At 38.3% G+C, this 13,724-nt stretch overlaps 1 protein-coding gene across 1 annotated transcript in view; it reads left to right on the top strand.

Annotated features, from left to right (window-relative positions):
* The window catches only part of HMGCLL1 (3-hydroxymethyl-3-methylglutaryl-CoA lyase like 1), a 76,375-nt gene extending 63,884 nt beyond the window's left edge, over window positions 1-12,491 (top strand). The window contains exons 8-9 of the mRNA XM_058019505.1: window positions 5,249-5,374; window positions 7,462-12,491. Coding sequence (XP_057875488.1) covers window positions 5,249-5,374; window positions 7,462-7,575 — 240 coding nt within the window. The 3' untranslated portion in view covers window positions 7,576-12,491. The remainder of the gene's footprint in view (window positions 1-5,248; window positions 5,375-7,461) is intronic.
* Window positions 12,492-13,724: the final 1,233 nt, after the last annotated feature.

Here is a 13,724-nt window from a genome sequence, read left to right as displayed (position 1 = left end):
ACGGGAACTGGGAAATTAGATATTTTAATGTTACAGTGACACCCTGTGGTCAGGGATGGTGTTAAGTCAAAAGCAGTTTTGTGATGTTTCTTAGCAGTTTTTTAACCTTAGCAAAAGCAGAGAAGCAGGAAGGAAATGCAGATAACTTTCACAGATTTCCACAGAGAGGTGTTATCTCATTTTATTGCCTTATACATAGAAAATGATGATTTTAATTTCTTGAATACTAAAATAATATTTATTTGCATACATGTATTATATTGAAATACAGGAGAATGGCAAGCTTTGGTTTTGAACAACTTGACAATGTAAATTAAGGAAGGGTCTTTGTAGCCACTGAACCTTACAAAGCATTGCTGGCATAGTCATTTCTGTGTCTGGCTAATTCTGTGTTTCTCTGCAGGAGAGGGTGTTTCTGCCAGTGACATGCCATGTAGTGGTGGGTAGCAGACTGATGCCAGAGAGACACAGTGATATGGCAGAAGCCACCATTCCAAGAGTGCCAGCTCGGCACTGACTGGGCTGCAGGATTAAACAGCATTAGTCCTGTACTGCCTTTTGTGTGGGCAGCCTTTGGCCTGACATATCTTACTTTTGCCTGCTGCCTTCCTTGAGCAAAAGCTGAACTAATGCAGCCACTCTTTGCAGAATCTACGTGCTCCTATCTTTAAGGCACTGAGCTTCACAGCACTGTGGCCCCTTGACTTTGTGGCACAAATCTTTTCCTCTTTAATGCATACCTTGTATCCTTGCATAATATCAATATCTTGATATTATGCTTTCAAAATCTCATCATTTAGAAGAAGCCAAAATTATGAAAGACCTGATTTATAGCTTCTGATTTATACCACATACTTTCCTGGAGTTACTGATGCTGACCTTGCCATTTTTAAGAGAGAAACAAAGTCAAACTTCTGCCAGACAAACCAGGTTTAAACATCAGTAAGGAAGGAGACTGACTGTCCCAACAAGAAGTTATGGGGAGCTACTAAAGCAAACTGAGAAACATGAAGCATTTATTATTCACTGGCAATAATGGTTTCCTGTTAAAATTGGCTGTTTGACAAAGGTGATGAATTTAATTCCTTGCTTTCTCGTTGGGGAATTAGGAACTTAGCATGGGACAGGAGAAAAAGTCCTCTGCCTTCTCTGGAGAGTAAGCTAAAGCTAGCCAAAAATAAAGTTTGGAAGGTGTTCAGGAACCACTGTCAGGAATTTTGTGATTTTCAAAAGTGTCAAAAATATTGAAGTACTGCAGTTGTCCTGGAAGCCAAGCCATTGTTCACCCCCACATATGTCCATGTGGAAGCAGCTCAGTGAGTGCTCATTTAGGACATAACCTATGAAATAGCTGCAGTACAACTTCTCATGAATGTCAGCACAATTTAGTGCCTGTCAGGAAGTGACAGTGAGACTCTGGACTTTTAAAACATCATATTGACAGTGAATTTTTTGCAAGCTTCAATTGCTTAAAGGATTGAAATTCATTATCTCCTGTAAAAGTGTGACAAATATGGAAGATGAAGGAAAATACTTAGTTTTACATATTTGGCCAATTTTTAGGTTTTACTTTAGAGCTGCTTTTGCTTTTAATGGCTGCAAAAACAAAAGAGCTTCATAGCTGCTCAAATGTGCAGAGGAGTTATTTATTAGGTGCTATTTCAGACTCTGTGCTTAGACAGGCTGGGCTGTAATATCAGCCTCCAAATTAGTTAGTACCACTGCTGAGGGATGTTTTCCAACATCTTTTTTTAGCACTGTTAGATTGGAGTTTAGAGTATGGATTATTTAAGGATTTTTTGAATGGGGCCACTGAAGATGAACTGGAGTGATTCTGCACTTAAGTTAGCAAACACTGAATTATAACTGTCTGTACAACATGCAAGAGCACACAGATGCAGCTGACCCTGCCTGTTGCTGAAATAGTAGCACATTACAGTAGATTCCTTTCAAAAGCATTGTGAAGAGAACTCTAAAAGACATTATCTTAAAGGAGAGACACCTGCTCACTGCATGTTAAGACCACTGATTTGAGGAACTGTCAGATTTGGAGGTCAGTCAGGATTGCTGTATTATATATGCCATGTTTAGACCTTGCCTACCAGTGGCTTAATGTTCAAATAGCAAATACATCCTGATAGAGATACAATTTTAGAGACTTCATGTTTATGGACTGTTTCTGGGAAATGATGGATTAAGTGTCCTGTACTAGGGCTACAGCCATCCCCCCAGGGATGCAACCTATGTAAAGGTGCTATTATTAGACCTTCTCCTTTTTTTTTATATTTAGCCAAAATAGTCAATGATTTAAAAGACAGAGCAATTATCACTGTCTGTCATGTGGAAATTACTGCTCCCAATGCTTAGTCAGCATCAGGGTTTTAGATGCTCTTGCATCTACAGTAATATAAATTGTCTGAGCTTTCTCCAGCTTCCAGTGAGGGTACTTTGAATAACTCAGACAAGGCTGCCTGAGAATACAAGGGTGTGGTTAGACACAGAGGGGTGTTCCATGCTACCTTCAGGTGGCTGTGATATCTCATTTCCACCCATGGTCACCAACACTTGCAACAAACAATTATCAGCCACCTGTACCCCACTGCTGCGAGATTTGCACTGCAAATTCAGAATCACAGTGGCATCACTAGTGTTTGTACAAGGAAATCAAGAACTAATATGTGTCAATTCAATGTCTTTAGAAAACATGCCCTTTTAATGCTGGAGGATATTGGTTTTGGTTTTGCTTACAGTGAGTGCCCTGTGAAGGACTGGAGCAGACTACTGACTTTTTTGCCCGTTTTTACCAAATACTATTTAGTTGATACTTTTTTCCTGTTGGTGCAAAAGGACAAGAATTTATTGAGATAATTTTTTGGGATTAGAAAGTGAATGTTCATAATTTTTTTAATAACTACTGAAGTTATTTGTAAGTACTACTGAATTTTTTTAATAATAAATACTGAAGCTGTTTCTGAGTCTGCTGATATTCCTTGGGAATTTAACAGCATTGATGTACCTCAACACATTATTTGTCTATAGTTTTATCCTCATGTAAAAATTACTGAAAATGAGTGCCTGAAGTAGAATGCTCTAGCAGTTATGACAGATTGGGAAAACCTCCATGAAAGACACTTTATTTTATCTTTGCCTCTCTGAAACAATAATTTCTGATGTAAATCTTAAAATCAGACTGAGAGAGAAGGCATAGTAGTGGGATCATGCTTGTATCAACCTGTACATCTGCCTGTTAGACACCCTTTTCTGCAGACCTCCACTATACCTTAAATCTTTCCAATAAGAAGCCCAACATGTGTCTCTGCATGGACATTTGCAAGCTGAGAGCTGCCACTCTTGTGGAGCTTGGGCCAATGACTTCTAGAGAAAATGCATGAATCTTAGCAGCTAGTGCAAAAAGAGACAGAATTTCCAGCTGTTGTGGATGCACATTCTCTGTGTACTGTACATAGATGTGTCATATGACACATTTTCTGACTGGTGTCCTGCACAAACAAAGAGTGTGACAAGTGACTGAAATGTGAAATGTGTACTTTGGTGATTCACTCCATAAGTCACAAATTAGTGTACTTTGAAGTACGGTACCTCTTTTTAGAGACCCTTATTATGTGAGTAATATTAAATAGTACTCTCTTGCCTGTCATAGTAATGCACCTTGACTCCTTTGAGGTCTTTATTACAGGCTTTGAGCAGCTACCTAGATCAAGATAATTTTCTCTGTCCAAGAATAAGACCTGTGACAACAATTCCTTCTTTATTGTTGCTCTCCAGAGATGTTGGAAGTCCAAAGAGTCTGTAAGGCCAATGATAAAACTATGGAGTGCACTGTTAAAACTAGAAGCAAGTACAAAAAACCTGCCCACATTAGGTTAGTTTATTTCACAACTAAAAAACTAACTACGAGGTATATTTGGAAAGGGGACTTAACAACTGCAACATGCAGGATGATCATTTGCCTACCTTGCCAGCTAGTTGTGTGCATGTCTGGGAAGGAGAAGCTCAGGCTCCCAGAGCAGCCTGCAGGGACAGAAGAGTGATCACCAATCTGTGCAGTCAGGCCTCTAAGCCAAATTCCTGACCTGCATATGTGGGTAACAAGCATGGCTTCACCTCTGAATCTCTCTGTATCCAAAGTCAGGGTTTTGAAAATTTATCTCTCCACAGGAATTCCAGTCCTGGATTTCAGTCTGCCTGACCTGTCTTACAGTTTTGGTGTATGCCTGTCTAAATTATTCCTGTGGGGAAGGGAACCCTCTAGTGCTATTAAGGCACTAAGAGCAACTTGTGTTCTTTAAGAACTTGTGTCTTTGAAGACTTTATAATTGTTCTGCCTAATTCCCTTGCCTGCTTCTGATTATCTGTCGAGCCTGAATGCCTCCAGAGGCAGGGGAAGACTGAAGAGCTTTCTCTGACAAGGGAGACCCAGTGTCCTGGATCACATACCTAATGCATTGTAACAGAAAACAGTTGCTTTCCAGTGTCAGCTTTATTTTAAATATCAAATAATAGAAAGAAGAGGGTGCAAAAGCTCCCTAAACATATCAGTGGAAGTCACTGGCTCAGTTTTTTGCCTCCTCCCTTATCAGTCTCCTAGGGAAGACTTTATCCCATAGGAAATGTAATATTATCTTCTGGATGGAGTTGGTAACTGGTTTACTACTTTTTATCATGAATATGCTGAGTGGATCAGAGGAGAGGAGATATTTGAATGCAGCAGGAAGAAAACAAAAAGCAAACAATTATTAATTTACCACTGCTGAGTATTTTTTCAAGTCTTAATTTAAGTCTAGTTTAAATGAGAAAGCTAAACACTGTGCGTCAAGTATTCTCTTAAAAATATTCCGAGCTCAGCCTGTATATATCTATGGAGAACTTCCATTGATTGGTTTTTTGCATGAAAACCTTTCATATTAGATGCATGTTATTTAAAAGCACCAAGTTGAAAGATAAAGAGAGAAAAGACCTCTTTCTATAAAACAGCAATCATCTTATCTGCCAAAATCACATGTAATGGACCATTAGTTCTTTGTTCCGTATCCTGTGTTTGAAATATCTTACCTTATAAAGATGTCAGGACTAAAACCATTATAAGGAATTTCCTCCAAGGAACACATCCATTTGTGGAGAAATGTGTATTTTATGCACGGTAACTTATACATATGGCCTGCCATTTATGAAAAATTATAAATAATACTCTGTGCTGATGCTTCATTTTTGTGTTGTTATTTTCCAGATGGGAGTTTCTGTGGTGGATTCATCTGTTGCAGGACTTGGTGGTTGTCCCTATGCAAAAGGTGCTACTGGAAATGTAGCCACAGAGGATGTGATATACATGCTGAATGGTCTGGGGATCAACACAGTAAGATATTTTTACTTTCCAGTTAAGACTTCAAGGAAAAAAAAATAAATTCTAGGAAACATACAATACGTACCTCACAAAAACTTGTGCTGTACAACAAAATATTCAGAGCCCATAGAAGTTTTTGCAAACTCAGTGCTTTAATATGGCTTGACACATAACAGGAATGATGTTGTCTTCATTAGCAATTTAGACTAGAAATGGTTTGTGTATTTAACATAATTTTAATAATCTACTTCTTCCTACCTGGAGCTATGAGGAATTTAGTAGCATCTGCTTTGTGTCATTGCTCTGTCTCAGTAACCACAAAAAAACTCAGTACTGTAGACATTGCTACAGAAAGCTGATCATCTCAACAGTGGAAAGACTGAGCAGAGCTCAGCTTTTGTCACAGTTTTGGATTTGGCTCATAGTGCTTATTAATTTGTTGTCAATTTTTCTGACTTCAAAGTTGAAAAAAATTGTAATGTTTGGCACCCAGGCACAGGACATTGTTATTTCTCGGGTATCCACTTAATGTATTTCAGAATTGTACAGAACCTGTTACTGGCTAGGAGTCTTCACAGTCATTTTTATTACCAGTCCTGTTGTTGGAGGAGAGGGCAGAGCAGCTCACATACCCTGAGCTGCACTTTAATGAGCCTTACCAGTGAGCATCCACACCTCAAGAGCACTCATTTAGTATCCCTGGCTGGCTGGCATGTTAATTATTCTGTATTCCTAGAACTCATTTACTGCCTTCTTCAATAAATGTGCTCTTTGGTCTTCCTGTCTGTCCCCATTTATCTGGATGTGTGGCATAATGAGTTCGTGCTAACTCAGGCATTGCTGTAACTTTATGTTTAATTTACACATGGACATGGAGAGTCAAGTTCAAAGGAGAACATATAAAGAACTGCCAAAACTACAAAGTGTGTGGTTTGCATTTAAATCACCACAGAAAGAAATCTAAATGCCTGATATCTGAAATAGGAAGATTTGCATTACTGAGGTCATTGGAACTTATCATTCACTTGTTGGTAGGCTTCAGTTCTGTGTGATGTACAGGCCAGTAGATTCCCTTGACATGAAAGGATTACAGAACTTGGACATTCCCTGGGCACTGTTAAAGCATATTCAGTGCCTTACAGAGTTCAATGTAAGCATTTATCTGCTCTCATTTGTTTTTTAGGGAGTTCAGGGTAGATATCAGAAAATGTTCAATCACAAGTGTCCACTGTACAAGTGGACTCTGTTTTGAACTGCTTGTACACACTTTGGGGCAGCTTTTCCTCATGAGAACGATGTTTATTCTTTTGAAATAACACAGTTCTTTGAAATAAGGAGGAGAAATCATGCATTTCACTTTACATTGCTGTGCACCTTAGACTAATGCTTTCAGTATAGTCTTTTCTTGGGCAAAATACTCATTGACCTTTCCAAGTGACTCATAGCAAAAGGAAGCAATTAAGCAAAAATAGTTGGATTATATGAAATATACCATGTACCAGGCTTCTTGATAAGATTGATTAATCTGTTAACAATCTGGTGGCCAAGCAAGAATACAGCTTGTCCTAAAGGTTGATAGGAAATCCCACGGAGACAATCTCACCATCAAATGCTTATTTTTTCTTTGGTTTGGTGGTGATTTTATATAGGTTTTGTTTAATTTTAAATTTAGATTATAGCAATAGCAAAACACAAGTCTTCGCTTTTTGAATCCTTTTTCATGCCTTTTGCACAAAGTTTTGTAGTGTTGGATGATAAATAAGTATAGCATATATTTAGACTCTGTATTTTTCTTCTAACTTCTAGCTGTAATTCCAGCTCCTTATTCCAGATTATTCTGGGGTTGAAGGTTATTACTCCAGTATTTGGTCCACTGCTGATGGGACAAGAAATCACTCTCAAAGTAGTAGAACCTTCCAAACAACTAGAAGCTGCAACTACCTGTAAATCACTGTAGCTTTACTGATACCCATTACTGACCTATAACATGAATCAGGCCCTTTGTTTGCAAAAATTGGACCCTGGAGCAAAAAACTTGGAGTCTAAGCATTTTCAACATGTGCATTTATTATTCTTCACATTTTTCCCCTCTTTTTTAGGGAGTAAATCTTTGTGCCGTGATGGAAGCTGGAAACTTCATCTGCACAGCTTTGAACAAGAAAACAAACTCAAAGGTTGCACAAGCTTCCTTCAGTACTGGAACTATCAATTAAATGGATTTTTCTTTTTGCAGCTTGATTACATTTTCCATTTACCTTGACCAAGGACATTTGCTTTAGGAAAAGAAACAAGGAAACCATTGCATCAAAGAAACAAAATAGAACCTATGTATAATTTTTATTTAATGGGAACAGTTATTGTACTATACTGTCTTGTCAGGAACTGTCTGATTTGTAAGTAAGAAATAAACGACTGTAGTACAGAACCCTGTAGAAGTACTCTGTACTTCTACAGACAGGAGAAATATATAAATATCAGGAAATTTTACCATGTTTTAAATTGAATTTTTAGTTCTTTTCAGGAAAACCAGGTAGAAACAGTGAGTACATAGTTAAATTTTAATCAAGATGTCTTTCAGAACAGTACAAATATTTTCAGTAGTTTATGAGATCTCACACTGTGTGTGGCCATTCTGTTATGTGTTTTATTTATCTGAATTCTTGCTTTTCATTTGTCAAGTCACTGTGTTATGAACACAGAGCTAAATCTGAATTCACTGTAAGAATTTTTTAGCAATAGAACTTCTTTTAAATTTTGTTTAACATCTGCTAAATTATGGATGACTTTATCTTGTTCCAAGACATTGTGGTGAGTGGCACTCTGCCAGCTCCTTCCAATCCTCCAGCAAATTTCCTTATTTGTTACATATGTTAAATTTGTTGTAGCTGCATTTTTTGGTCAACTTATTAAAACCTAATTATACAAAGCAAATAAAAATTGGCAAGGTTTTCAACATCATTCAGGTTCATAGTGGTGTAGAAGGGGCTACATTTTCATCCAAGGTTTCATAAAAAATTAGATTTTTCATGCTGTAGGCTACGAATTGATATTCTCATCCAGAAATCACAGGTTTTTTAGGATAGTAGTATTTTTCTGGACTAGCTTAAACAAAGGAGACCACAGAATTTTTTTTTGTGCTCTACTGAAAATGATACTGTTCTTTTAAATGCCTTAGTTCAACAAGATGCCAATGAACTGCACTGTTCAATAATCAATAAATTAGATCAATAATGAACAAATGGACAAATTCAAAAAGCCTTATCCTATATATAAATGTTCAAGTGTGCCATGAAAATACTGTCATGATTTTCATCCTGAAACTTCAGTACTCTTACTGGTTGGTTGTGTAGGACCTGTGCTTCTCTGTGTACTTAACTTTGATCTATATTTTTTCTGAACATATCCTGTTGACATGAAAATCTAAAACCCTGGACTGTGGTCTTCATCCATATTCTCAGTTTTCCTCAAAAATGTGAAGTCTTGTCAAAAGGTAAGTTGAAAGAAAGTGGAAGATAACACACAAAAAAAGAAAAGGCTGAAAGTTTTTTGTCTGGGACTCAAGTCTGCCAAGTTACAGCTGAGTCATGGTTTGCCTTTGAAATACCAAAGTGAATTTTTCTGAGATCTTTTAGCCAGTTGTGTACTTTAGAATTGGCATTGTTTAAGAAAGTTAGTCTTTGCATTCCAGCAACACAAAGCTATAAATTTGATACAACACCCCTATTCTGTTTATGCCATAATTATAGTCAAAATTAACACAAGCTACTTTGTTTCACTCTTCTCACGGTAAAAGTCGAAGGATAAAAACAGAAAGGTGTTCAGGTGAGGCAAGAAATATCTTGCCTATCATTCCAAAATACTAAATCTTTCCTGCAGAGTCTAGTAAGAAGACTTTGAAGTACTCCTGAAGGTAAGAACACCCTGATTTTCTTGACCTGCTCCGGATGCATGATTGGATCACCACAAAAAAACTCTTTCCTCTTTTTTCCCATGTTTCAGCTGGGGCTTTGTTATTTAGCAGCCACTATAGCTTATATACCAAAACATGAACTTAAATAAAACCAGGTCTTGAACCATTCACAGACTTAAAAATTCTGTAATGAATTTGACCAAATGAAGAGGTAAGGAAACTGCACTGCTGCCTAAGCCTAAACATGGTGCCAGAATTGACATCTTAAAAACTCCCTAATTTGTGTGTCATTTACCCCTGAAGGTGACTAACCTCACTGTAATACTTTCGTATTTAATAATAATTTTTCCTGTTTAGTTTTCTCTGTAGGCACAGATTTGGCTCATTTTGAGCTGAAGTATGCAGTTTTCATGTAGGTCCTGATGAATTTTCTTCCACCCAAGACCCTCTGAGCCTGCATGTTTAATTAACAGAAACATTATCGAGCTTCTCAAAGACTGAAAGGGAAGTCAGCCCTTGAAAACAAAGCAGTTGTGAAGCAAACCTGAATGTGAGACTAAACAACTGAACTGAGACTGAACTTGCTGCTCAGCCTGGGGAGATTAATACCCACCCATGACAGGAGCTGAGGGAATGGCCTGAAGTTGTGTCAGAGGAGGTGTAGGTTGGATATCAGAAAAATGTTCCTCACCCAGAGGGTGGTTGGGCACTGGAAGAGCTCCCCAGGGCAGTGGTCACAGCACAGCCTGACAGAGTTCAGAAAGTGTTTGGACAATGCCCTTAGGCACAGGGTGTGACTCTTGGGGATGGTGCAGGGCCCAGGAGCTGAACTTGATGATCCTTGTGGACCCCTTCCAGCTCAGCTTTTCCTGTGATTATGAACTGAAAAAGAACACACTTTCTCGTAAATCTGTAATAATTTGTGCCCCTGGGTAAAATAAAAAATTAAAAATTCCTAAGCCCAGAAAAATCCCAAGAAAAGAATATCAGTGCCTCTGCAAGGCAGGGTTCTTTTTCTTGAAGGTGGTGGTGAAGTCTTCAATTATCAGCCAAGTAAGGAACTGAACAGATAGTGTCCATTTTTATGCCTCTGTGCACAGTGCATCCTAGGCTTCTCAGCATCTGGACTGTCTGGTTTGCAGACAGTTGGCCCTTGATTCAAGGCTCTTGATTCTCCCCATGCAGTGAAACAGGGTACCTATTAAATCATGTAGATGAACAATCTGAAATGTCTCAGTTCTTTATTGGGTGGGTCTGTTTTAGAAACTACTTGGAAACTTGTGGAGAGCCTTAATTGCAGGTCTGTTATTCTGTAATGATGTGAGCATTGGAAAAGATGAGCAGTCACATCTGGAGCCTGTACTTTACCCACATGTTCAGCTTCAACCACATTGTGAGTTATTGTAATCCAGGGTGGAGGTCACAGACAAATAGATTGTTTGTCATGATTGTTATGAGAGAGAGAAACATAGAGCCAGAAGAAAAAAAAAGCAACCCCAACCCAGTGTTTATGTGCCAAAATTGCCACCTGGGATGAATTTAGGTCGGTGGGTCCAGGTCATTGGTCCCTATGAAATCCTTGTTTAGTTGTAATATGACTTGAGACATCTTACGTTCTGCCTACTAACATATTCTAGGTTTGTAAAATGCTGCTGCTCTGATTTCCTGGGTTGGCATAATTTTGACTTTGCAGAACATTTTGACACCTAATGTCTGGCTTCAAAAAATAAGCATCTATTACTTTTAATAGCAAAGACTAATCTAATAGCCATGCCATGAGCGTGCATCACTCACATAGGCAGCACTGAATTCAGCTCATAGGCCAACAGCTGAGACTATATCGCTTGAAAAACGTGCCAAGACATGGGATGAGGCTGTCCAGTGCTCCTGACCCCTAAACCTTTATGCTTATATTTAGAAGTACCTATATTATATATCTGCTTATATTCAGAAGAACCTATATGCTTATATTCACTAGTGATGTCTGCTCTTTTAGTCCCTATCACTGTCCCCAGTTGAATACAATGCTGTCACTTCACCATGAAGTAGCCCCCTGGCTGTGGAGGGCTTGCATCCAGGAGTTTGGCTTCCATGAGCAGGTGTTCTGATCACTGTGTTATTATAAAAATTTAAGTCAAGATATTACATTGTTGAAGGTATGACTGGTGTCCTTTGTTGGAGGAAAAGTTGATCAGTTCCAGTAGTATGGGCATAATCATTCTTCAGTGCCTTCCAGAACACAGCAACAACATAGATCCCATACAGTCTAATGTCTTCCAGCAGCAGCTTGCTTTGTAGTCTAAACTTTTATGTATTAGGGCAACTTGGCTCTGGACCAACACTTTAATGGCTCATTTTTGTGTATAACCAGAGCTTATGAAATAAGAACTAAATGTTGTAGTGTTGTGAATAAGTCCAGAGAGGCTTTGGCTAATTTTCCACTCTTAATAGTGTCATTTGAGTTCATAAAACTTTTATTATTGTATTAAGGAGTCACAAAATGAAGACTACAAGTCTGTGAGATAAACTTCTTATGTTTGGGATCAGTGTTGTTGAAATGAAATAATGCTTATCCAAAGAGTTAGTGTGAATGTATAAGATCTGCCCATTTTTTCCACTGAGTTTAAGGGGTAGAAATATTGTTTAGTTTGTGTGGTATCAGAAATTCGATACTTTTTGCCACTGAATTTTTCTGTGTTTTCTGACACTGCCTTCAGTTCTCTTCACTGATTGTGAAGTATCTAGATGAGTGGCTAAACAGGTATAAGAGTAGCAAGTAAAGAAATTCCAGTTCTTGACTTGCTGATCAAAATTAATCAACTTTTCTTTTGTTATATTTTTTAAGATTATTTTTCTCTACAGTCCTGCTGTAATGCAGTGTTGATCTTCATTGCTGCAATAACACAGCAGGCAGAAGGACTACAGCCAAAGTCAACTCAGTCCTTTGAAAGCAATGTCAAAGAGACGATATGTTTGTCAAGGAATTGTCATGTATCTGCCTGGTTAAATGCATTTGTGATTTTGCAATATGCGGTGTTACAGCTGAAATAAAATCTCCCTTGCTGTTTATTGAAACTGATATGCTCATGTTTTATGCCAGATTCAGCAGCTCTGACTGACCAACTCATGCATACAGCATTAGCAAATATAAGCTGTCACTGACGTGTATGCCTGTGTTGACTTTGTTACCTTGTAATACATTTTGAGTGCTTTTTCTTAGGATTACCTTTTAATCTGGCGTTCCTGTGTGTTTTTATAGCAGACAAATCTCTTTTAAGTTACTGGGGAAACATTTCCTTCCTCCATTAACTAAACATTAAAAGCTACAGGCAGGAATGGAGGTAGGAGTTCAAAGAACTCAATGAGGCATTATGTAACTTCAGATGTTCCAATGCAGGATAGAAATCTGTGCTGTCTAAGTGATGTCTAAGATTCCCTACACACTTCATGGGAGACTGAATGACTTCAGCATGTGGTCTGAAACATCAAAATACAGATGAGGCAACTATCTTGGCAAAATCAACAGCAAAATTCCCTACCCCATGCTACTTCGAAGTGCCTCAACATGACCTGCAGTTAGTTATCTTCAATAGTTGAACACAAGGGTTAGTATTTTCCTTGGTGGAAAGACAATCACAGTCATTTTTAAAAAGAACTGAATGGTGTTCTCTGTTTTGTGGCATATCTTCTGGTGTTGGTGCTGCTTCCATCCATCTCTCTGTTCCTAGCTTGGTCTAATATCTAGCTCAGGGCAGCGGGATGTGATTCTCACAACAGCCTCAAAAGGCTGAGCCTCTGCCTATCCAAGTATCTCATTCTTTTCACCACACAAGCAGGTGAGACAGCCAAGGAAAAATGTTCATTTTGAAGAAATCAAGACCCACTGTGGCATTACAGAAATAGAAACTTGGGCTTTACAGCTTCACACTGCACAAGGAAGAGCTAGTCCTGTGTACTTGTCCCAAAAAATCTTCACACATTTAATTTGAAACAATTGTTAGATAAAATGCATAAACAATCTTCAAAGAAAATACTGGAACCCAGCATTGTCCCTTTCAGATGAGAGTGCTGTAAGGCAAAAATTCATGGTTTCTCCCTCTAGCCCAATCAGCCTTCATTTCTTCCCTTTGTGATGTCCCTGCTCCAGTGGAAAGAGGATGAATGCTACAAAATGACATGTGTCCTGGGAATCTTGTCATCAAGAGACTTAACTTTCCTCATCTGGGTACTGGATGCAGGTGTCATACTTCAGGGGAAAATATTTTATAAAGAAGCTCTTACAAAATACTGCTTTTTCTTCCATCAAGGTTGGACTCAAAGGTCTTAAAGGTCTTTTCCAAACTAACTGATTCTATGATTCTCTGTTCAGAAAACTGTGAAGCAGTTAGAGTATAATCAGGATTACAGGAATACAGATCATCCCAGCAGAAATTCCTTTATTTAACTACTAAC

This window comes from Melospiza georgiana, chromosome 3 (genome assembly GCF_028018845.1).
Source record: "Melospiza georgiana isolate bMelGeo1 chromosome 3, bMelGeo1.pri, whole genome shotgun sequence".
Taxonomy (NCBI): Eukaryota; Metazoa; Chordata; class Aves; order Passeriformes; family Passerellidae; genus Melospiza; species Melospiza georgiana.
This window is presented reverse-complemented; position numbering and strand designations above follow the sequence as displayed.